At 49.1% G+C, this 23,749-nt stretch overlaps 1 protein-coding gene across 20 annotated transcripts in view; it reads left to right on the top strand.

Annotated features, from left to right (window-relative positions):
* The window catches only part of MEGF11 (multiple EGF like domains 11), a 343,613-nt gene that overhangs the window by 257,502 nt on the left and 62,362 nt on the right, over positions 1-23,749 (top strand). For all 20 annotated transcript variants that reach the window (XM_059180860.1, XM_059180847.1, XM_059180846.1 and 17 more), the window contains exons 6-9: positions 8,675-8,921; positions 10,205-10,325; positions 18,039-18,175; positions 22,883-23,095. In XM_059180860.1, coding sequence (XP_059036843.1) covers positions 8,675-8,921; positions 10,205-10,325; positions 18,039-18,175; positions 22,883-23,095 — 718 coding nt within the window. The remainder of the gene's footprint in view (positions 1-8,674; positions 8,922-10,204; positions 10,326-18,038; positions 18,176-22,882; positions 23,096-23,749) is intronic.

The raw sequence follows: 23,749 nt of genomic DNA, 5'->3' as shown, positions 1-23,749 counted from the left end.
TCAAGGTTGGAAGGGACCCCAGAACTTACCTACAGGTGTCTTAAGTGAGAACACCACTGGCATTGGAGGGCATAGCTCTTCATCGTGCAGGACAGCCCCTGATCGTTCTGCAGGACCTAATTCCTCCCTCCCCCCACTTCCAGATGCTCTTTTGCTCTAAGCAAAAACCACTGTTCCAGATCTGTCGTTCTACAGATGAGAAGACAGGCCCAGAGAGGGGAGGGGGCTGCCCCAGACTGCACAGCACTGGCTCTGACTCAGCCTCAACGCATCCACAGAATTGTGGCTCAGGCCTGAAAAGATTGGTGGCGCTTAGCCTCTGAGAATTTGTCCATGCTTTTATTAGGGCAAGTCAGTTGACAAATGGCCTCCCTCACTGGGAAGTCACTTTATTTATCAGCTGGAATGGTTTCAGGCTGCTGCGGCTCCATCTCTGCCTCTGGTCCTGCTGCTTTGTAAACTCAGGAGCAATTCCTTGATGTGTCAGCTCCCCCTCCATCTTCTTGGGTTGGGTGGGGGCATGGGGACCCCTCCTGGGAGGTGCTCTGACTCTTGCTGAAGGGGAGTGGGGAGGCCTTGGCCCAGGCTCTAGCACAGGCCAGAGCAGCTCAGGACCAGTGGACCCCAGGTTCATCTCTGAATACTTGACCTTCACTTCAGTGGCCAATTCTCCTCCATGCTGAGTCTCCAGATTCCCGTCTGTGGAATGGAAAGAACCATGTACCTCTCCCATCCCACCTCAGGCCCAACATCTCCCGCCCTTCTCTGGGAGGACCAATGAGAATGAAGGTCACCAGAAGGATGGTAGTTTGATGGTAGTTCTTGCCAGCTACACTTTTTAAAAGGACCTATGCTTGGGCCCCCTCCACCCTGGAATAATTAAATCAGATTGTCCAAGGGTGAAGGCCAGGCATGATTTCTTTTTTTTTTTTTAAACCTCCCAGGGTGATGCTAATGTGCAGTTAGGCCAAGAACAACCGTCTGAGGAAGTGGATCCTCAAAAGCAGCCGAGAGAAGGCTCTTCGGTTGTTGGAAAAGCGCTGGCCAAGCACCCTTGTGAGAGAGTTGATGGTTCTTCCTGTGCCCAGCTCTGGGTCAGACACTGGGGGAGACTGTGTGCATGTGGGGAACAGGGTAGCTAGGAACAAGGGCATAACCCAGCTACCCCTGCTCTCCCCGCTGCAACCCACAGAATCTCTGAGACTAATGGAAGAGACTGGACACAAGGAGCCTAAACCCGGCTTAGAGAGCACTGATGACAGAAAGCAGTGGTCAGCCAAGTTATTGTTCCTAACACAGAGAGTCAGGGAAGGCATGAAAGCATCGTTTTGCCTTTAATAAATGATCTTCAGGGACTCAAAAAGATATCGTACCCCAGTGTTCATGACAGCCTTATTCACAACAGCCAAAAAGCAGAAACAGCCCAAGCGTCCATTGACAGCAAAACGGATAAGCAAAATGAGGCATATTTAGATAATAAAATAATATCATTGAGCTTTGAACCTTGGAACATTATGCTACTTGAAATAAGCCATTCACAGAAGACTGATATATGGTTCTCCTTATATAAAATATCCAGACTAGGGGCACCTGAGTGGCTCAGTGGGTTAAGCCTCTGCCTTCAGCTCAGGTTATGATCTCAGGGTCCTGGGATTGAGTCCTACATCAGGCTCTCTGCTCAGCAGGGAGCCTGCTTCCCCTTCCCCCTCTGCCTGCCTCTCTGCCTTCTTGTGATCTCTCTCTCTCTCTGTCAAATAAGTAAATAAAATCTTAAAAAAAAAAAATATATATATATATATATATATATATATATATATATATATATATATCTCCAAACTAGGCAGAGTCATAGAGGCAGAAAGGAGATAGGGAGCCACCAGAGGCTGGAGGGAGGGAGGAACAGGGAGCTGTGACTAAATGGGTATAGTTTCTGTTTGGGGAGGAGGGGATGGAAAAGCCTGAGAAATAGTGATGACAGTTGCATAATACCTTGAATGTAATTAATGCTACTGAACCATATATTTAGAAATGATTAAAATGGCACAAGGTATGTTATATATATTTTATACAAGAGAAAAAGTTCTAAATAAATCATCTTGAGAGAATAAAATTTGGAGAATGAGGGCCAGCCATGGAAAACCTGGGACCTATGACCACCATTCACATGTACACCAATCCTCTAATAAAAGTACGTGTGAAAAATGAGCCTCTGCTTTCTCATCTCTTTGTGAATGATCCGAGGTGGCTTTTGATGCCCAGGCTGGCTGCCCGTGTCCCACGTCCCCTCTTCCATCAACACCAGACTGCACTCAGCAGGACAGCCGTGGTTAGGAGCACAGATCCACAGTCACCCCCCAGCTGTGTGACTTTGGACAAGTGCATCACCTCTCTGGGCCTCTGTTTCGATCTACAAAATGCAGATCGTAATATCATGCCTTGCAAATGGGCTGTTATAGGAATTAAATGAGCTGGGAACACATTAGCCCCAGATCCCGAAGTCTAAAAGAGGTCGGCAGGGAAAGGCAGGGGGAAAGGGGTGAGTTGGCCAGCGTGGAGGAACAGAGCAAGCCGGGCCACACACGGCTGTCCAAAGAAGATACATCGACTTGAAACATCAGCCAAAGCCAAAAATAATGAAAAAGAAACGTATATGACAAAAAGTGGGTGAGGGGGTGACATTCTAAGGCCAGATTGGAAAGTTTGTGAGTATCTGCAAAAGAACGTGAAGTCCTGTTGTAATTTTAATGACCAGAGTTTTTATTCACCTTCACCAGGAAAGATAATTGACTCGCTACAGCTCTGCCTCATTTCTCTGTCATTGCTGGGGAATGAGGTGTTTTTAAGTGGATTTTCTAGATAACTGAAGCTTATCCCTGTGAACCCTAACATTTCTTTTCATTTAATCACTCTGAGGGGAAATTTATATGGAACAGATTACACACATCCCTGGTTCCTTAATCAGAATATTCTAAACTGAATGTAACCTTTTCCTGTCAACTTGGATTTGCGGGTCTATTTGCCCCTATATTAATGGCTCCATTAATACAGCAAATGCTTTGCTTTTTTTAGTCCAGACATGTTTTCGGTTTGTTTCCATGGTTTCCAACTGTGACATGAAGCTCTTTCTGTTGTATTTTTAGGAGCTCCATAAAACCTACCCACAGACACAGATTTACACACGTGTGTATACATGCACACTTACACTGAAACCCAGACTGTCAGGCTTCGGGGAATTGTGTTTATCTGTGCTTCTCTGACGCCTGGAAATGTCCTTATTGCTGCATTTCACTGCGTGTCATATACACCACTCCAGCGTCTTGCTCCCACTCGACCGTACGTTCCAAGAGGGCAGGTCACTTTCTGGCAGTAGTTGGTATTTGGCCAAAGTGTGTTGAACAGACAAGTAGAAGAACGAAAGCCCCCGAGCGTTAGTGCATCAGTTAGTGTATGTGAATGGCTTTGAGTGCCTTCTTGGATGACCTTTAGGTACCTCAGACTCAGTGACCACAATTCACGTCATTCTCTTCCCTCAATGTCCTGGCTCTTCCCCTTGTGTTTCCCAGAAAGAGTTAGGGTCAGTGGCACCGATATCCACCCAGCAGCCCAACCTAAGCTGGGCTGACATCTTTCCTTCCTCCTCTTCCTTCCCCCAGGACCCTGTCGGTCACCAAGTCCTTGCTGTTTATACCTCATAAGTACAGCTGGAATCTGTCCCCTTACCTCCATCCCCAGTGCTACTCCCTTAGTCAAGGTCAAGACCACCACCAGCTCTTTGCTACTACACCAGTGGATCCCCCGACCCCACTGTCGCGCCGTCTGTGCTGCTCACAGGTCTATTCTCATCCACCCAGTCTTTCTACGGCCACACCTAATCCTGTCAGCCCCTGCTGGGAGCACATCTAGAGCTTCCCCACTGCAGGAAGTCAGCCTCCCTGGACACAGCTCACAAAGCCCTGGGACCTTGGACCCTGCCCAGGAAGCTGCGCCACCTATACCTTGCTCTCCCTTCAAGTCTCGCGTATACCTTGCTCTCCCTTCGAGACACACATACCTTTTTAAATTTTCTCCCTTGTCTTGCTTTTTCCCAGCTCCAGGCTTTTACACATCAGTTCCTTTGCTTAGGAATATATAGAGATTAGATCATTTGCCATGTTCACCCCTCCTTCCAGTCTCTTCTTTAAGGACTTACTCTCTAACCTCCCAGTCTGGACTCCAACCCACTCATGGCCTTCTGTATTGCCTGGAACAACCCCTGCCATAGCACGTCTGCTGTGAACCTTCAGTGCTGCCTTAGCATCTCCATCCCCATGAGACTCCGCACCCCACAGTCTGGGGGTTTGGCTATGCCACAGAGAATGGAGGGTACCTCTGATAAGCAATGTATAGCCCTCGGATGCACCAAGGACAAATTGGCTTTGGACTCTAACAGTTAGTTTCCTTCAGAGTCAAGGTCTGAGGGCAGTAACTAGGCCCTAACAATGAAGGGAATCCCTTGTTCTGGATCCTGGGGTTGTCCCCAGAGATGAAGAGAGAGGAAGTTGCTTGCTTACGTGGTGTCTGCACACTCGCGCTTTGCAGCTGTCCCCCTTTGCCCAAGGGCACCTCAGAGTTTCTGTCCTCAAAATCATCATTCAGAAAGTGTCCCATTTACCAGCAATGGAGATGGCCAGAGCCAGACCTGAGCCCGCCTTTGACTCTCACCTTGGACCCTCACTTAACCTCTCAGACCCTTTATTTCCCCATCTGTAAAATGGAGAGTAATAAAACCTGACTTAGAGAGTTTTAATGTCACAAGTGAGCATTTAAAATGTGGTTGTCATTATCATTACAATGGAGTCACATCATCTATACATTAAATTTATGGGAATTCAACTATGTGTGCTTGGCAACAAAAAGAGATAGAGAAATGGTATAGTAGGCAATTCGGCTAGTCTTTCCACTTGCCAGTATATGTCCCAGAGAGTGGGTGAGGTGGGGGATGCCGGCTGCTGGGTACACCATCTCTCTCAGTCCCGTGAACCTCTTCCAGTATGGGTGGAGGTTATAACTATAACTGGGCTTGATTTTTTAAATTGAGATAAAATTGATGTATTAGTTTCAGGTATATAACATATTGATTCCTTGTATATATTGTGAAATGATCACCAGAAGTCTAGCTAACATATGTCACCATACATAGTTATACATTTTTTTCTTGTGATGAGAAACTTTAAGATCTCCTTTTAGCAACTTTCATGTATTATTAATTATACAGCATCATTAACTAGAGTCAGGATGCTGCACATTGCATCCCCATGGCTTATTGATTTTATCACTAGAACTTTGTACCTTCTGACCACCTTCACCTATTTCACCCACTTCCTACACCCCACCTCTGTTAACCAGTCTGGTTCTTGTCTGTTTCTTTGTTTTTTAGATTCTACATAAATGAGTCATCTGGTGTTTGTCTTTCTCCATCTGACTCATTTCACTTAGTGTAACGCTCTCAAGGTCTACCCATGCTGTCACAAATGACAGGGTTTCCTTCTTTTATGGCTGAATAACATTCCATTGTGTGTGTGTGTGTGTGTGTATACATACATATACATACAGCCTTCTTTTGTGGCTGAATAACATTCCATTGTGTGTGTGTGTGTGTGTGTGTGTATACATACATATACACACACACACACACACATACAGAGAGTTGTTTATAACAGTTAAGACATGGAAGCAAACTAAGTGTCCATTGATGGATGAATGGCTAAAGAATATGTGGTTTTATATATGTATGGATGGATGGATGGATACATCCATCCATCCATCCATACATATATAAAACCACATATATACATGTCTTGGCTATTATATAGTATATATATAGTGTATATAGTATATGTAGTATACATATAGTATATATATAGTATATGTATAGTATATATAGTATATAGGATATATATAGTATATATAGTATACATATATACATGTCTTGGTTATTATAAATAATGCTGCAGTGAACACGGAGGTGCAGATATCTTTTGAATTAGTGTTTTCATTTCTTTTGGATAAATACCCAGAGGTGGAATTACTAGATCATATGATAGTTCTATTTTTAATTTTTTGAGGAGCTTCCATACTGTTTTCTATAGTGACCATACTAATTTACATTCCCACCGACAGTGAATGAGCATTCCCTTTCCTCCACATCTTTGCCAACATTTGTCATTTCTTGTCTTTTAGTACTAGGCATTCTGACAGATGTGAGGGGAATCTCATTGTGGGTTTGATTTGCGTTTCCCTGATGATGAGTGATGTTGAGCACCCTTTCATGTACCTTTTGGCCATCTGTATGTCCTTTGTAAAAATGTCTGTTCAGACCCTCTGCCCATTTTTTAATCAGATTGCTTGGTTGTTTGCTACTGAGTTGTTTGAGTTCTTTATACATTTTGAATATTAACCCCTTGTCAGTTACATGACTTACAAATGTTTTCTCCCATTCAGTAGGCTCCCTCTTCATTTTGTTGACAGTTTCCTTTGCTATGCAGAAGCTTTCTAGTTTGATGTAGTCCCACTTATTTTTGCTTTTGTTGCCTTTGCTTTTAGTGTCGAATCCAGAAAATCATCGCAAGACCTATGTCAGGAGCTTACCACCTATGTTTTCTTCTAGGGGTTTTATGGTTTTGGGTCTTACACTTTGGTCTTAACTCCATTTTGAGTTAATGTTTGTGTATGATATAAGATAATGGTCACGTTCTATTCTTTTGTGGGTGGCTATCCAGTTTTCCTGACACCATTTATGGAAGAGACTGTCCTTTCCACACTGTATATTTTGGCTCTTTTCTCATAAATTAATTGACCATGTATGCATGGGTTTATTTCAGGGCTCTCTGTTCTGTCCTGTTGTTCCATGTGTCTGTTTACTGCCAATACCATATTGTTTTGATTACTATAGCTTTGTAATACAGTTTGAAATCAGGAAGCCTGATACCTCCATCTTCTTTCTTATGTCTCAAGATTGCTTTTGGCTACAGGAGTTGATTTTGCCTTATTTACTGTAGTGCTAGGTAGAAAATGCAAGGTGAGATTTAATCTGGCAGCTCAGTTTGTGTATTTGGATATTTAGGGCACAGATGAAGAAGGAATAAAGCAAGATAGGGTAACTGGGATTTGGGCCTAGGCAGGTTCCATCTACTAAAGGATGATAGTTAGGCTCCATGATATTGACTACTTGACCTTGATCAGTGAGTGGCAGGTACATGCAGGGGAGTTTGTGGGTTTATGGAGTGATTCCTCCATCAATGCCTTAGTCCACAAAGACTCCATGTACTCACTGGCCTCACTAGAACCTTATGCTCTTGTACCTGCCCAACCCTCAAGTGCCCCTGTCTCTTTGTTCGTGCCGAGCCTGCCCACTGACAACTTCTCCAATCCCACTCACCTGCCTCCTTCCTCTCTGGGTGTCTAAACCCTAAAATCACTGGCGCACAAAGGTCAACGGCTCATCTCCTCATCTTCGGGTGGTAAGATGTCTAGCCATTCCAGTTTGCCCAAGGCTAAGGGATTTCCCAGAATGTGGGATTTTAGTGCTCAAACCGGGACAGTTGGTCACTCTGATAGGCAGAAAGTGAAGTCTCTTCAGGAAGTCTTGCCTGGTTTCCTTAGCTGGGAGCGATCTTTACACTGAACTTCTCCTAGAACATTATTTGTATATGTCCATGTCCATGCCTGAACTCCACATCCACCATACTCCAGGACTCAAGCGGCTGAGGCTGTGGTTTGAGGACGTCTTGTCATCGTGTGTCCTGTCTGCTCCAGATGAGGGTCAGAGTGGGAGGTGGGTGTGAGAGGTAGGTGACTTACCTGGGGCTCTGCCACTGAGGCCCTTTTCACAGCCGTGGAAATTTCTACAAAGCTGGTTCAGATAGTGCTCTCTGAAACATTTAATTACATATAAAAATCTTGAAGGCTGTCAGTCCCCTCCCAGGGAAACATTACTTCTTCCTGCTACTTCTGAAGTTGGCTACTTGGAAAGTAAAGAAGTTGAACTGAAGATGAAGCAACCTGGGGAGGGGTGGGGAGGCATTACTGAAAGGGAGAAGCAGCAGAGAGAGATGGGAAGGGTGACAGGGAGACAGAGCCAGCCAGGGGAGGTGCAGGGAGGTAGAAGACAGGTTCACTGAGACTGAAGGGCAGGACGTGAGAAAAGTAATGAGTTTCAGGAAGAGAGGGAAAGAGGTGGGAAAGAGAAAGAGAGATGGGAGTTAGGCTGTGTTGGGGAGTCACCAAGAAGTTGGAGGGTTGGCGGTGGTGAGTGTGGTCACAGAAAAGAGGGCTGGCAAACTAGGAGAGAAACAGCCTGGCTGAGAGAAAGAGCTAACCAAGAAGAATTTAGCAAAGCCGAGGGAGGTAAACAGTTTATGGTTCCAGAATTTCACCGGGGAGGGGCTTCAGGGAAGCACTGGTTGGAAGGGGATGGCTCTGACCAAGAGATGCCTTGAAGAACAGAGTCTCTCAGCAAAGAGCTGGTGGAGGTTATGAGGCACCAAAGCTTCTACCCAAATGGCCCTTGCTGCCTCCTCCCCAAGGGAGAGCAGTGCAGAGTTAGGAAGGTCATTGGCGGCATTGGTGCTGGCCCCCATCCCAAGGAGAGTCCCTCAGGGATCTCCCTCAGCCCTGACCGACTCCTCTCTTGCAGGCTGTGACAGCGACCACTGGGGCCCCCACTGCAGCAACCGGTGCCAGTGCCAGAATGGAGCCCTGTGCAACCCCATCACAGGCGCCTGCGTGTGTGCTGCCGGCTTCCGCGGCTGGCGCTGCGAGGAGCTCTGTGCGCCCGGCACCCACGGCAAGGGCTGCCAGCTGCCGTGCCAGTGCCGCCATGGAGCCAGCTGTGACCCCCGCACTGGCCAGTGCCTCTGTGCACCGGGCTACACTGGAGTCTAGTGAGTACTGCCTGCAGGGCCTGGGGGTGGGGTGGGGTGGGGTGAGGTGAATCCCCCCCCCCCCCACACACACACAGCTGCACAGTCTGCCACTGGCACCTGACTGTGGGCAGGTGGTCCCAAGAGAAGGAAGGTCAAGGCAGTCCTGGCTGTCAGATCCCCTGTGCTGTGACTCCAAGTCCTACAGAGTTTAAATGCCCAGGTGTCTCCCATGCAGGTCTCCGCTCCCTCCCACCCAGGCCCCAGGGTGACTGGTACAAGCTGAGACGAAGCATGGCCAGTTCATTAAACTCCTGCCCCTTCCTGTGGGTAGTTGGGGGTGGGCCAGACCTTAACTGGTCGTTCTCTGATTATAGCCCACGTGCCACCACTCACCGGGGTCTTGACCCTTCAAGGCCATTTAAGAAAAAAGAGGTGGGTGAGGACCCTGGGCAGGTATCATGCATAGATTCAGGGAATTTACTGTGTCTGCTGCTCTCCCCAGCCTTCTCCCCTCAGACCTCAACAGCCCCTCACACCAGTTTTCTGGAGTCTGTACTGACAGGGAACCACCAAGACTGCTTAATTGAGACCCCCTCAGAAGCGAGATTGAAGTTCTCCTCCCTACCTGGTTGAAGGCTCAGTGGCCTCCCAATGGCCCTAGATCCTGAGAGAGCACCCAAGGACACTGGACAGGGACACATCTTTGACCGAGGATGTTTCCTGCCCTAGTGTGTGGACGGCTCCAGGGCCATTGCTCTAAGGCCTAAGGCCACGATCCTAGGCAAATCCTCCCTCATACCTCAGCAGTGCACATGAGCCTATTACAATAGCTGAGAACCTTCCAGAACCTGGAAGTGGGGGCAGGCCCCAGATACCCCTCTTCCTGAATCTTTAAAAATCTAGATGGATTCTTAAAAGCTGGATGGACAACCACTTCTCAGTGCCTTTACTCATGCTGTTCCTTCTGCCTGGCATGCCCTTCCTTCCCATCTCCCAGTGAAACTAACTTCACCCTCAGGACCCACGTGAAATGGCTTCCTCTTTGGAAGCATTCCTCCCCAGAAGAACACTCTTCTGTACACTATAGCACGTAAGTCATCTCACAGGTACTGGCCCGAGCACGTAACATTCCATTTCGTTATACCTGAGCCCTGTTGCCCCCTTCTGGCGGGAAGCAGGACTGCATTTTAGCTCACCACGGCCCAGTTCACACTATGAACTCACTAATTCCAACGGACCCCTGGGGCCCTGCCATCTGACCGAATGCTGCTGTGTCTAACACCTCTGCTTCCCCTACGCAGCTGTGAGGAGCGGTGCCCACCTGGGAGCCATGGGGCTCACTGTGAGCTGCGCTGCCCCTGCCAGAATGGGGGCACCTGCCATCACATCACGGGAGAGTGTGCCTGCCCCCCAGGCTGGACGGTAGGTGGGCCCACAGGACCTGGGTGGGACCCTGGAGGAGGGGTGAGCATCTCTCACTCACACACGTTGTGGGGCTAGATACCTCTCCCACCCCCAACAACCCACCCTCCTATCTGTGGTCATGGGCATCACTAGACACTGCCAGTGGACACAACTTTGAATCACATCTGCATCAAAAGGGCTGTGTGAACTGCTGGCAAGTTACTTAACCTCTCTGAGCCTGTGGTCCCTTGTGCTTAGAGGACTTGAAATCTAGATTAGCTCTATCTTTGGGCATAGGTACTCACCCGAGCTGCCAGGTGGGCTCTGGGCCAGATGTGGCAGCAAGGTGTGGTGTAAAGGGCAGGGGAGCAGGTGGGAGGAGGAAGGAAGATGGCGAGTATGGCTCGATCCCCCGGGGTTCTAGAACTCCATATTTCCAGCCTCTACCCCCTGTTCTCTCTCATACACACACATCCTAGTTCTGTGGGCCCAGAATCCGTATTTTAACATGCAATCCCGGCGCTTCTATGCAGCCTCTGCCAATCCAGGCCTCATGTCTGGGAGCCACTACAGTGGAAAAGGGGCATGGGAATTATAACCTCACAGGGCTAAATTCAGGGGCTACATCCAGTGTTGACCTGAAAAAAGTATTCAGTTACTCTGGTGTCTGCTTCACCATCTGTAAGCAGAACTGATACAACAAGAGTCCAGCCCTCCCCTTCCTAGCTACCATGCTTGGCCAAAGGCCCACATGAGGCCGTGCATGTCCAAAGCACCTTGCAAACTCTGACGTGCTTATAATTGCTGTGTTATGTCCCTGGATCCCACAGGCAATGCACAAGCCTCCTTTTTAGCCAGCACACTCTCATCCCTGACCAAAGACCCAAGCCTCTCAGGAGCAGCGAGTCACTAAGGCTGACTTTCCTGGGCTGTGTCCCTGCTTCCAACTCTCCAGTGATACCCCCTGTTTCACAGGAAGCTGGGTGCCCCAGCTGGCTGCTTCCCTTGGGACCCGAGACTTTGCAAAACTAGAGAGGACAGGGTTGCTGAGCAGGAACAGGACATTTTGGGGGGCTGTGAAGGCAGAGGTTATGAGGAGCAGGTAGGGGTGGTGCCTGTGGGGCCTACTGAGGCACAGATTTGCCAGGATTTTCTAGAGCAGGAAAGGACTGGGGGGTGATTTAGTCTAGCAGTGTCCAAACCTGGCTGCGCACAGAGTTTCTGGGGCCGGAGGCCTTAAGAACAGATTCCCAGGCCCCACCAGGGACCTTCTGGGGCCTGGATCTCTATCTCTAATAAGCTCCCCAGATGATTCTGAGGCAGCCAACCCTGTCTGCTGATCTGTGTTCGGAAATAATTGATCGGGACTGTAGGATTTCCTTCTGCGTTTCACAGAACCTTGGGGTTTCTTGGGGGTGAGGATCCTGATAATTAGGTCTCTCGGTCCTACGTACCCTCTCTTCTCCATTTAAATCTACTTTCTATATTGAGGTGCTAGGTAAGATTTCACATAAAAATGGGGTCTCCCAGCTTTTAGAGTTTGAACGCCACTGGTCCATCAATACATTCCTGTCTCAAATGAGGAAGCTAAGGCCCAGAGAGGCTGAGTAACCCGTCCAAGGCCACACTGTTGGTTAGGAGGAACTTAGGCTAGGATCTAGTGTCCCAGCTCTGGACTCCTGAACCTCAGCCCTTTGTGTCTGAGGATAAAAGGGTTCTGCTGCCTTTCCCACACCTGCCCATTTCTTCCACCCTGAACCACTCTCTGGAAAGACCCTCTCTTATCTCCAGCCAGCTTCCAGAATTCCATCACCCATGGACTGGGTCCTTGGAGGCCTAGCAGCAGGCAGTGAGGCTGGCTCTGGGTGAGGTAGGGGGAGAATGGGAGAATGGGACACAGAGCCTGCCCAGACCTGCCTGTACCTGTACCTGTACCTGTAAAGATCTCTCTGGAGAGACTGATGGAGGCCCGCAGTCAAAGAAGAGGAAGGGAGGAGACCAGCACATGGAGGAATTTTTTTTTCTCCAACACAGTGAGAGGTTTGTTCTTCCCAATGACAAGAAGCTCTGTCAATAGAAGCCTTCAGATTTGGGGACTTTATGTTTTTAATTTTATTGTAGACAATTGCATTTCTATTTTTGACACACCATTTAACTTGCAGATTTGTATGAATTATTAATACCCCTCGAGCATGCGGAGTCATGGTGAAATGAAGCTGCGGCTCAGCCCTGAGGCCCCTCTAAGGGAGGGCAGGGACCCAGAAGAGGGTGCTGGGCCGAAGGCTCCTGCCTTGATTGTCCCCCAAGACCTTACTTTCTTTTTGGGCCCAGGTGGCTTCAGCCACACTCAGAGATCTAAAAAACACAATCGCTGACTCACACAGTGCAGCTCCCTAAAGGACTGAGGCCTGGTGCAGAGCTAGAGAAGAGGCTCCAGGATCTCTGGGCCTCTGGGCCCCTCCTCAGAGCTTCCTGGCCACCAGGCTCTACGCGGGCCTGTAGGACACTCCACTTGCCTAGCTGTCATTAGCTTGTTCCAGCAGGGGCCTTGGCAAAGAGCCTGGGAAATTACTCTTCTTTCAGCAGAGAAGAGAAAGCAGGTGTGAGTAGTTGGATGAGAGTGGGGACTGCAGACAGAAGGGAGGTAGAAGATGTGGTCAGCCTCCGTTAGGAGTCCCCAGTCTGATGGTGGAGGCTGGATATAGTGTGTGTCTGTGAGTGTGTACACACACACACACACACACACGCACGCACGCACCCCTGACAGGCCTGAGGAGAGATGGGGCTGAGGTGCTGGGAACTAGGACCAGGTGTCCCAGAGGGCCAGAGATTGGCCTTTGGAGCTGCGGCTGCAAAATTAGATGGTCAGGTTTGGGAAGGATGATTCGTAGAGACCCACACCCTGGACCTCAGCACGCATACAGCCACTGATCACTGACCACTGAGAGCATCCATGCTCCCTGGGACGGTGGTCACAAGAAATACCTTCAGGTGGCTGGAGAGGCTGAGTGGTGCCTCCTCTGGGAGAATCAGAGTGACCTGCCTGAGTCCTTTTATATTTATACTCCATTTAGCCACAGTCCTCTGAAAGAGTGGTTGGTTTCCAGATTTTGACAAACCATTTGGTCTAACAAGTTCTGAGAGGAGTGGGACTGTTGCCTCCCCTCATCTCCAACCTTCTGGAAGCCATACCACCCAAGATCCGCTACAGTTGGAGATGTATACTCCAGTCGAGCACAGGGCCAGTGTGTTAGTATGCTGGGTCTATTGTAACAAAGTAGCAGAGACCGGGGGTGGTGTGAGGGGGGAGGGCTGTATTTTCTCACAGTTCTTGAAGCTAGAGTTCTGAGATCAAGGGGTTAGCAGGGTTGGGTCCTTCTGAGGACCTTACTTAGCTTACAGCTGACCGCCTTTTCCTGGTGTCTTCGTTTGGTCTTCCCTCTGTGCATGTTTGTGTCCTAATCTCCTTTTCTTATTTTTTTTTTTAAAGATTTTATTTATGTATTTGACAGAGAGAAATCACAAGTAGGCAGAGAGGCAGGCGGGGGTGGGGGGAAACAGGCTCCCTGCTGGGCAGAGATCCCAGGACCCTGGGATCATGACCCAATCCGAAGGCAGAGGCTTTAACCCACTGAACCACCCAGATGCCCCCTAATCTCCTCTTCTTATAAGGATACCCACCAGATTAGATTAGGGCCCACCTTAATGGCCTCATTTTAACTTTCTTATCTCTATAAAGGCCCTATTTCCAAATACAGTCACATTCTGAGCTTCCAGGAATTAAGATGATATGAATTTGGGGAGACACAGTTCAGCTCAAAACAGCAGAAAAGAAGCCACAGCCTTCTCCTAAGCAGACACTTCGCTGCCTGCTCTCTCCTCCACCCATCCCCCAAAGCCTGTTCTTCCAGCCAGAAACATTACCAGTTAAGGTTCTCCCACTCTTCTAAGGCTCTGCTGGTCCTGGGCCCCTACTACGTGCAGCCCCGGGTATCCACTTGGGTGGAATTAACATTAATTAAGGAGCTGCTCTTTAGGACACTATACTAGCTAGGTTCCTTCCCCTCTCCAACCTCACTTAACCTCCACAACCACCTTGGAGACTGGGAGTTATGACTCCCATTTTAGAGGTGAGGAAACTGAGGCTCAAGACAATCACTGGGCTCATCCTAGATCAGCCATCTGGGAGGAGACAGAGCTGGGACTTGCATCCAAGGACTGACTCTGAGTCCAGTGTTCGCTCAGCCACACCAGGCAGCGGGCCTTCCAAGGTATTGAAATCCTGCAGGCTCCAGGAGCTCCAGCCCGAGGAGGAGCCCAGGGATTCAGGCTTGGTTCAGAGAACCTGGCTGCCTGAAGTTGGAGAACAGGGAGCAGGGGCTTAAGGAGGTGCTTGCCCACCTGTCTGAAAAGTCCCCAGGATACTTGATTTCCTCAGGAAATCTTGGAAGGAAGTATTCTGTGCACCAAACTTCCCTGCTGGCCTCCTCAGATGGCCCTAGTCATGTCTCAGAGGCTTGTGGGGTACACTGAGAAGGCAAGCCTCTGTGGGGAGCGCCTACCACCTCCAGGAGGAAGAGACCCCCTTCCTCTGTGACTTTTCCTTGTCCCTCTCCTCACATACACACTCATCTTGCTGCCCTTGTCTGCTGCCTCTGCCCCTTCAATCCCCCTTTCCCTGCCCCACCTCTGCCCATCACCTTCTCACATGTGGGGAAGAGAAATCTGAGCTAAAAGGCCTCTCACTTAATTCATGACAGTAAACTGGATGATATTGAAAAATGACTCAGGTCTGGCAGCATTTTCCTAAGCAAACTAGCTTCCTCTGGGTTGGTAATTATTGGTGCTTAATAACTGTGTGTTGAACTAATTGATTAATGAATCGTGGGAGATGCCTTGGTCCTTGTAAGAGAAATGATTCTCTCTGGTATGGAAGAGGCTGGAAGGGCAGCCAGTTCCAGTTTCTGTTTAATAAAGACATAAGATTTGTGACATAATCTTTAAAGTTATCTAATCCTACAAGGCTACTACTGGACGGAGGGGAAGATAGTCCTCTGACTCTCGCACAAGTCCCACTCCAGAAAGGCAGGTGCATTCACATCTTGTAAGTGTTTCTTCTGGCATTTCCATCCATGTTTGTGCATCACATACTTCCCTGCCACTTCCTGACTTTTCCATTGTAGACATTTGTTGACTCTGTTGACTTCCTACCATAGAATGAGATTCGGATCTGATATAGACAAGTGCAACCCTTCCCGCATCCTCTCAAGTGGGACTTTCTTACAATTTTTGGTTGAATCATTTTGATGACATTAATGACTTCATCATGTCATGACATAATGAATTCAAAATCAGTATTTCTGTTGATGTGCCCACTTATGTATCATCACTAATATATCCCTGAAACTCTCTGGCAGAACTTGAAAAGACCTCTCAATAAGGTCAGACACATCAGATATCTCTCAATTTGGTTTTTGTTTCTGTTTTTTACTTTGAGGCCACACTCCCACATGGAAGCTTTGTGTGTTTCAGTTCCTCCTTCCTGGTGTCATTTTGGACTTCCTTTTACTGCCACCCTGTAATTCCTTTTACCTCTCTCTCCTGTTGGTGTCCCCATTTTGTTCTTTTTCTTGGGTAATTCTTTTTGATGAAAAAAAAAAAAAATCCTCCAGTAGCTTCCTGAGAAAGTTCATGGAAAGTTAATTTTTTGAGGCTGTTCAAATCTGAAAATGCCCTTATTGAATCCCCACTTAAGTGTTAGTTTAGCTGGGTATAGAATTCTAGGTTGTAAACTGGTTTCCTCTGAAGTTCTAAGGCATTGCTCCATTATCTTCTAGCTTCTAGTTAAGAAGCCCAGTACCATTTGGTTCCTGTTCTTTTGTATGTGACTTTCTGAAAGATTTGAGGAGAATTTATCCATAGAAGTATAAAGATTTATAGTGATAAGCCTTAATATGGGTCTTTTTCACTTTTCATGCTAGATACACAATTGGCCTTTTCAATTCAGAGATCAGTGTTTTCCATCCTTTGATTCTGGGGAAAATTTTCTTGTATTTCCCATTTAATTTAGGCACCTCCATTTTCTCTGTTCTGCTGTCTAGAATTCCCTGTTAGTCAGATATCAGACCTCCTGGATGGAGCCTCTAAGTGTATTTTGCATACAGTTTCCTTCCTTGATGCTTCACCCTTCCCCTTCTTTCTTGTTCTTCTTTGTGGGAGATTTCTTCATCTTCCAGCTCTTCTATTACAAATTTTAAAATTTCTTCCATCTTATTTTTAGATTTCAAAAACTCTTGATTTTATGGCATCCTACTCTTCCATAGATAAAATAATTTCATATAACTATGTACAGATACTCATTTTAATTATAACAGAAGTTCATAAGTCTCTTTTTAAAAGTTTTCTTTGCCCCCCACACAGTTCCCATTTCCTCTGTGTTCCAGTTGGGTACTGGTCTGCTTAGGTCTTCCTCTCATGTTAGAGCCTTCACCACCTGTTTCTGTGTTATAATGAGCCTCAGAAAAGCTGTTTGGAAGCCTGGGAGATAGAGGGAGTTGCCAGGCTTATTGACTGATGGAATCCTTAATTATCAGCATCTGTAGGTCTTTCCTTTTGAGTTTATTCATGCCCCCAGAAAAGAATCCTCCAGAACCCTGCTGGTGGGAAATAGTCTGGTAATGAGCAGTCTCATTGCTGAGCAATCAGAGGTGCACAGGATCCCCATTTCTCCTGGTGCCCCTTCAAGCCATACTTGGCATCCCTATGTCCAAGCCTACATGGGTCAACCTCTTCAAAAGTCAACTGCCAGGCTTCTGCCAGACTGGGCAAGTCACCTGGCTCTTTGAAGCAAGGGCAGAGATCTGGGGTCTCCTCTCTTTTATACACTTAATTTTTTTTTTTTTTAGATTTATTTATTTATTTGACAGAGATCACAAGTAGGCAGAGAGGAAGGTGGGGTGGGTGGGGGAAAGCAGGCTCCCTGCTGAGCAGAGAGGCCGGTGTAGGGCTCTACCCCAGGACCCTGGGATCATGACCTGAGCCGAAGTCAGAGGCTTTAACCCACTGAGCCACCCAGGCGCCCCTCTTTTATATACTTTCAAACAGCCTTTGCGTTTCAGCATACCTGCCCTCTGACCCTCCGACGTTCCTGGTGTCTCTGATTCCTGAGCTTTTCTGAGGTTACCATCTTCCGGCATGTGATGTCTCGTGTCCTGCGTGGCCTCTGCTCCCATTCCTTTTGTCCTTGTAGGCTCACACCTTTCCCCACTTTGCTCTTGTGGTAGCAGCATTTGGGAAAGGAGTGGAAATAAAGTGTGTGTTTCCAGACCACCGTGTTTAGTCAGAGTCTCTTTGTTTTTCCGTAGCACTTTGTGGTAGGCCAGTGTGAGAGCGCTTGCTGCGTTGGCTTTAGTTATCTGCTTTTCTTGCCCCTCTCCCCAGTACTGGGAGGTTACAAATCAAGTCTACCTCATATTTTTGTATCCCTAATGTCTACTAAAGTGCCAGGTATATAGGAGGCAGTTAATAAGTGTATGCTGCATAATTGGAGGAGCTGATTGGCCTCAATCTCCATATCTCTCAAATGGGGCTTTGGAGCCACAGTGTCCAGCTTCTTATGCTTCTTTGGGGAGAAAGTCCCCCTGTGGAAATGGGGTGGTCCCTGGGGCTCTAACCACTGTGCAGCTTCTCAGAGAGAGCGGCATCACGTGTGTCTTCCCTCCTCTGTTTTAGGGAGCAGTGTGTGCCCAGCCCTGCCCACCGGGAACATTCGGCCAGAACTGCAGCCAGGACTGTCCTTGCCACCACGGAGGGCAGTGCGATCATGTGACTGGCCAGTGCCACTGCACAGCTGGCTACATGGGGGACAGGTAAGAGAACTGTCAGCTAGCATCCTTGCTGAGCATGTTGCTCACTTTCCCAGCGGCCTTGCAGAGGTGGACTGAGGTTTACCAGCCCGCAGCATGCCTCTGTGAGCTTTCCTGCTTTCTCAGAAAGCATTCCAAGTCCTTCTGCCAGTAAGATTCATCCCTCATCCTTCCTGGCTCTTGGTCTGCTACACCCGACCCCTGTGCCCAGTGACCCAAGCACTACGCTTGTGCTGACTCACCAGGAGAGGGAGGTGAGCACCTATCACTCACTCTGCTTTCTGCCTACTGGAGGGAGGCAACGGCACCAACAGTCCAAAGAAGCTGAGAATGCACACTAGTTCACAACATTTTGCATAATTTCTTCCAGAACTAAATTTTTATTCCTAAGGTGGGTTGTACCAAAAGAATCCTGGTTTCAGTTTGTATCCTCTGAGGGCTAGTGGCCTGATAGCTGAACAGAGGCTCCAATGTTATGGGATCAAATCAGACTTGCAGACTGGATAGCCCACAAAACACAGAACTATGGAATTCCTGCGCACGTTCGCCATGGCAGGGAGAGGGAAGCCATGATGGTGGGGGGGGCGGTGCTGTGGAAGACAGAGAAGCAAGAGTGAGCATGCTGGATGGTGAGTGAATTCAGAGCTGGAAGAGGGCATCTGCTTCAGACAAGACCGGGCCAAGCCTCAACTACATGCATCTTTTCTAGAAGAGCAAGGAGCAGTGGGGGCAAGGCGTTCACACCCACTTCTCTGTTTCTGTGGGATCCATGTTGCATCTCTAGCCCTGGAGTTTTTTTTTTTTATTCTGCCCAAAGTGAGACAAGAGGAATATTTTTTTTTTTTGCCATCCCCCTGCTTTCCCTGCCCAGATAACATCAGCAAGGTGGTATCGAGGCTGAGTCAACTTATTGATCCTTCTGGCTGTGACAACATAACCGTGCTCCTCCAACTGTCACTGGAGTCAGCCCCAAATCCCCGGTCATGTCCAGAAAAGCAGTTTTCCATTTTTTGCCTTAGGTCTGTTTACCTCCAGCCTGAAGTCTTTCGAGCCAGATCTGATCTCTCTGTGAGCTAGTGTTCCTCTCCATGAGCTTCCCAGCTTTAGAACATGGGGCATGGCATCTGGAGATCCTCTCTGACTTCTGTTAGAGAGGGTTCTCTGGGGGAAGTATCTGGGAGAGGAGACTGAAGCACTGAGCTCACCTTCTCATCCTCACTTGCTCCCCCAGTAAGGAAGTGCACCGGTAGGGTCAGGAGCCAGAAGACCCCAGAACCAGAACAGGACCATTTGTTTCAGTCCACGAGAGGTAATCCAGCCCACCTGTTGCTAGAGACAAGCGGGTCTGGACATCCGGCTGGTTGAACCCATAGACCCTATATCATTGGCTGTCTCCGTGTTCACTGCTAAGAGGTACCCAACAGAAGAGTAATCCGAATCCCTCTTCTTGTTGGGGCTGGCCCATGATCCTGGGGCAGAGAGAAATCCCAAATGCTTGGGGCCCTCCAAGCAAACTTCACCCATCAGCTGTAGAGTTCAGGGGGAGAGCCAGGTAGCATGTGGGTTTCCCACCTCAATAGGCCGCCTAGTGTTAATATTTTATAAAATTGCCTCCATTAATTTTGTAGGTGACAGCTGCATTAACCCTCCCCAAATCATTGAAAGCATATTAAAGTTGAGTGGGTATAATAATGCAGGCCTCCCCGGATAGGCAGAATCCAGTGCAAATTAAACATGAAACGTAACGAGGGCTTTGCAGCTCATTTTGTAATTTAATTGAGCAATGGATCTGGTTGTTAATGGCACTATCAGACACGTTAGATTGATACGTTGCAAAGGAAGGATGTTTAAGTAGAAAACTAATTCCTGCTGTGATTACCCTTCTGTTCCACGGGCCCCGTTATTAGCGTGCTTTGTGGAAAATTCATTAGCAGTCATTGCTTGATCTCTAAATAAATAAGTTGTTTAAATTGTGAGTAGAAAAAAAAGGGGGGCTGATTATGTAAATGGATTAGGTTGTCAATATTTCACTTCCAGATTCTTTTTTTGCAGCTATGCAGTCAGTCACTTCCTAAATATGGCAGGTGGGGGAGTGCCCTTCAAGGGGAGTTCGCTGGCCGGGCCTCTGCACGGTCCTGCTGGGTGGCAGGGAGCAGGAATGTTCCAGCGAAAGCAGGGAGTTGTCAGGAGAGTCTCCTGGCTTAGGTTTCTTGCCCTGGTGTCTGAGATATCTGAGGAGAACCAAACTGAGGAACTTCTGGGAAAATCCATTCTGAGGCTGAAGAGGAGCTGGCAATTCAGATAGTGATTTTCTAGCCTTTCAATGCTTTGTGCCCTGCCCTTCTGCCTCAGTGTCCTTCTTTCCCTCCCCCATCCTCCTTCTCCTCCTCCTCCTCCTCCTCTTCCTTCCTATCTTCTACCTTCTCTCTCTTCTACGGACAACCTCCTCCTTCTTCTCCCTTCCTCCCTCTGTTTTCTGTTCTCCTTCCCAAATGGAACCTTGGACTGGCTAAAATGTTGCAAGGTCTGCTGGGCAACAACCTCGGGTCATGTCAGCCATTTGAGCTTGGGACGCGCCTCAGCTCTCCGAATCCCTGCCCCCTCAACTCCAGAGTGAGGGTGATGGGTACACCCCCTACTTCAGGGGCCCAGGGCCGGGGCCTCAGGGCCTGCTGAGCTGGGAGCCCCTCTCTGGCCGCTGCCCCCGTCTGTGGCCATCCTCATTCCTCATCTGCTGCCCCTCCATTCTGCCACATCCCTCCTTTTGCCACAGTGACTCTGTGAGGGGACAGTGGGTGGCATCTTCTTTGGGGAAGCCTTCAAGTTTAGACCCCAGTCACTTTCCTCCTCTCCCTGTCATCGTGGGCACAAGGTGACAAAGAGAAGACAGATAGGCACCCGGTGCAGAGTTGCCAAGACTCGGGCCTGACACCCCAGCCCCCCTGGGCCTCAGACATTCGCCACCCAGCTCTACAGCATTGCTGGGGCCTGGCCACACCATCACCCTCATGAGCAGCGCCCGAGGGCTCCCAGACACAGCTCCCAGCCCCGCTGGGGAGAACAGCCCTGGCTCCAAGTTGTGACTTTCCAAGATTTAATAAAGAAGTTAGGGCTATGTTCTAGTTTTTTGTTTTGTTTTGTTTTGTTTTAAGCATCTTTTATAGCTCCCCTCCTCACCGTCATTGTGGAAGGTACGGCAAACTGGAAAATAGTTGTCTAGATGACAGAACACTAACAAATTCCTCAAGTCTACTCAGGGGTTAACATTTGGAATTCTTCCCTGCGAGCCTTTTCATGCCAGCACCTGAGGCAGAAGGTCGGATGGGCTCTGTTCTGGGAACTTCAGAAAACAGAATTAATAAGAGCATTCATCATAACCAACATTTCTTCCTGAGCCCCTACCACGCGCGGGACACCTCTCCAAACGTTTACACACCTTATCGTTTCATCCTCAAACAACCTGATGGGATTTAGTCATCATCGTCCCATTTTATGATGAGAAAGCAAATGTCAGGACTGACCTGCCAGCCCCACAGGAGCTGGGCCAGGATGTGGGTCATGCAAATCCCCAAGGCCATTTCCCAAGTCTCTGGGTTGCAGGAGCCGCCCACTTCTTTTACTCTGGATGCCTCCAGGTGTCCCCTGACCTTGTCAGGATCCAGCCATGGGGCAGTGACTCTGCACCCCTGGGGAATATCTCCAGTCTGGAGTGAGGGCTGTCAGGCAGTCAGCAGTGGGGGTCGTGCTCCTCCACAGAGGACCCACAACCAGGGGCTATGGGGCAGTGAGTGGAACGACTGTGGGTACGCTGGGAGCTCGGAGGAGCAGGCAAACTACTTGACACAAAAGGGGCTCCGTCCTCCTCCTTCAGGGTGGGGGCGTGCTCACCGGCTGATGGGCGAGGCTCAGCCTCTGCTTTGGACACCCCTCTCCTGGCCCCGTGTTGGAGGAAAAGGAAATCGTTGCTGCTGTTGTGGGGGATTCTCCCATCCAGTGAAGGAGGGTGCCTCTTGTATTCAGGAAGGTTCCGCACTGTGGAGGAGACACGTGTCCAGTCTGACCAAGGGAGACTGGACATCCACCCAAAAGAGTAGGAAAAAAAGCCCAGAAACAGTAGAAATGAAAGGACCATGTTTCAGGAACCAAGATGCCACCGATGGGAAGATGAGCTGTCCTACCTACTGCTAAGAATGAAAACATTGATAATTAAACGATGACGTACTGTCAGCTGTAAGAGGAATCCATGGCAGAGATGCCCAAATGTAGTTGGCAAACATAAGGTTTATTGTTTAATGGGTATAGACACTTCAGCTTGGGAAGATGAAAAGTTCTGGAGTTGGTGGTTATGACTGCTCAAAATGCCAGTGTCCTTAGTGCCACTGAAACACAGTTGAAAGGGTAAATTTTATGTTGCGCATATTTTACTGCAATCAAAAAATGAAATAAAAACCACATTTCAGGCTTAGAAGCAATGAAACATGACAGTATGAACTCAGGGCCAGGGGCCTTAGGAGGGGACCCGGCATGAAGCAGGGACCTGACTGGGGGACGGAACTGTCAGTGCTTCCTGGGGGATGAGAAGGGAGCAGGGGAGGCTGGGGTGGCATGCAGCAGAGCAGGCCCTGGCCTGGAAGTGGAGGACGCATGCTGGCTGGATCTGGAAGGGGAGGGATGGAAGCACAGCCTCAGCCCCGCTCTGTTGTCTTGCAGGTGCCAGGAGGAATGCCCCTTCGGGACCTTTGGCTTCCAGTGCTCACAACACTGTGACTGCCACAACGGGGGCCAGTGCTCCCCCACCACCGGCGCCTGTGAGTGTGAGCCTGGCTACAAAGGCCCGCGCTGCCAGGAGCGGCTGTGCCCCGAGGGGCTACACGGCCCAGGCTGCACCTTGCCTTGCCCCTGTCACACCGACAACACCATTAGGTACGAGCTGGGGTCCAGGGAGCCCGGGGACACTTGGGTGGGCAGGCCCTGGTGGAGAGGGGGCTTCTCGGGGCACAGACCCCCGCCTCCAGCCTGGTCACCCAGGCAGGGCAGCGAAAGAGCTGGGACCTGAGCAGTCACCTTTGCTGACTAACCACTTCGCTGAAAAGAAGGGGAAGGCAAGGCCACCCAGCCAGGACCAGGACCCAAGTCACCTGCGTCTGTCTGCCATACCCAGCTGGCAGCTCTGAAAGTGGGCCAAGCTGAGACCCACCATGAAGGAGACGGGAGGAGTTTGGGGATCCTTAGGGTGGGGTGGAGGATGGAGCCGCAGAGTCCCGCAGAGCTGGGATGGCGGGGCTCCCATGCCACAGGCCCTGGGGGCATTGTCCTTGAGAAATGCCCCCTCCACCTGCTCTATATCTAGCTGAGCCATTTCCCAACCCCCAGAGGCCCGGAGACAAGACTGCCAGGACAGAAGCAGGGGCTCAAACCACAGAAGGTCCATACTGGAAGGGACCTTCAAGATCAGTAGGGCTCTCCTGGGTCCCAAAGAGGACTGTCCCAGCAGGCCCTGGCTAGGGTGGAGGAGCAGGAGGGACAGAGCTCAGCGGGCTGCCTCACCTCACCTGAAGCCAGCCCCAGGAGCTGCTT

This window comes from Mustela lutreola, chromosome 7 (assembly GCF_030435805.1).
Source record: "Mustela lutreola isolate mMusLut2 chromosome 7, mMusLut2.pri, whole genome shotgun sequence".
NCBI classification, from domain to species: domain Eukaryota; kingdom Metazoa; phylum Chordata; class Mammalia; order Carnivora; family Mustelidae; genus Mustela; species Mustela lutreola.
The sequence above is the reverse complement of the archived record's forward strand: the minus strand, read 5'-3'. Positions and strand labels throughout refer to the sequence as shown.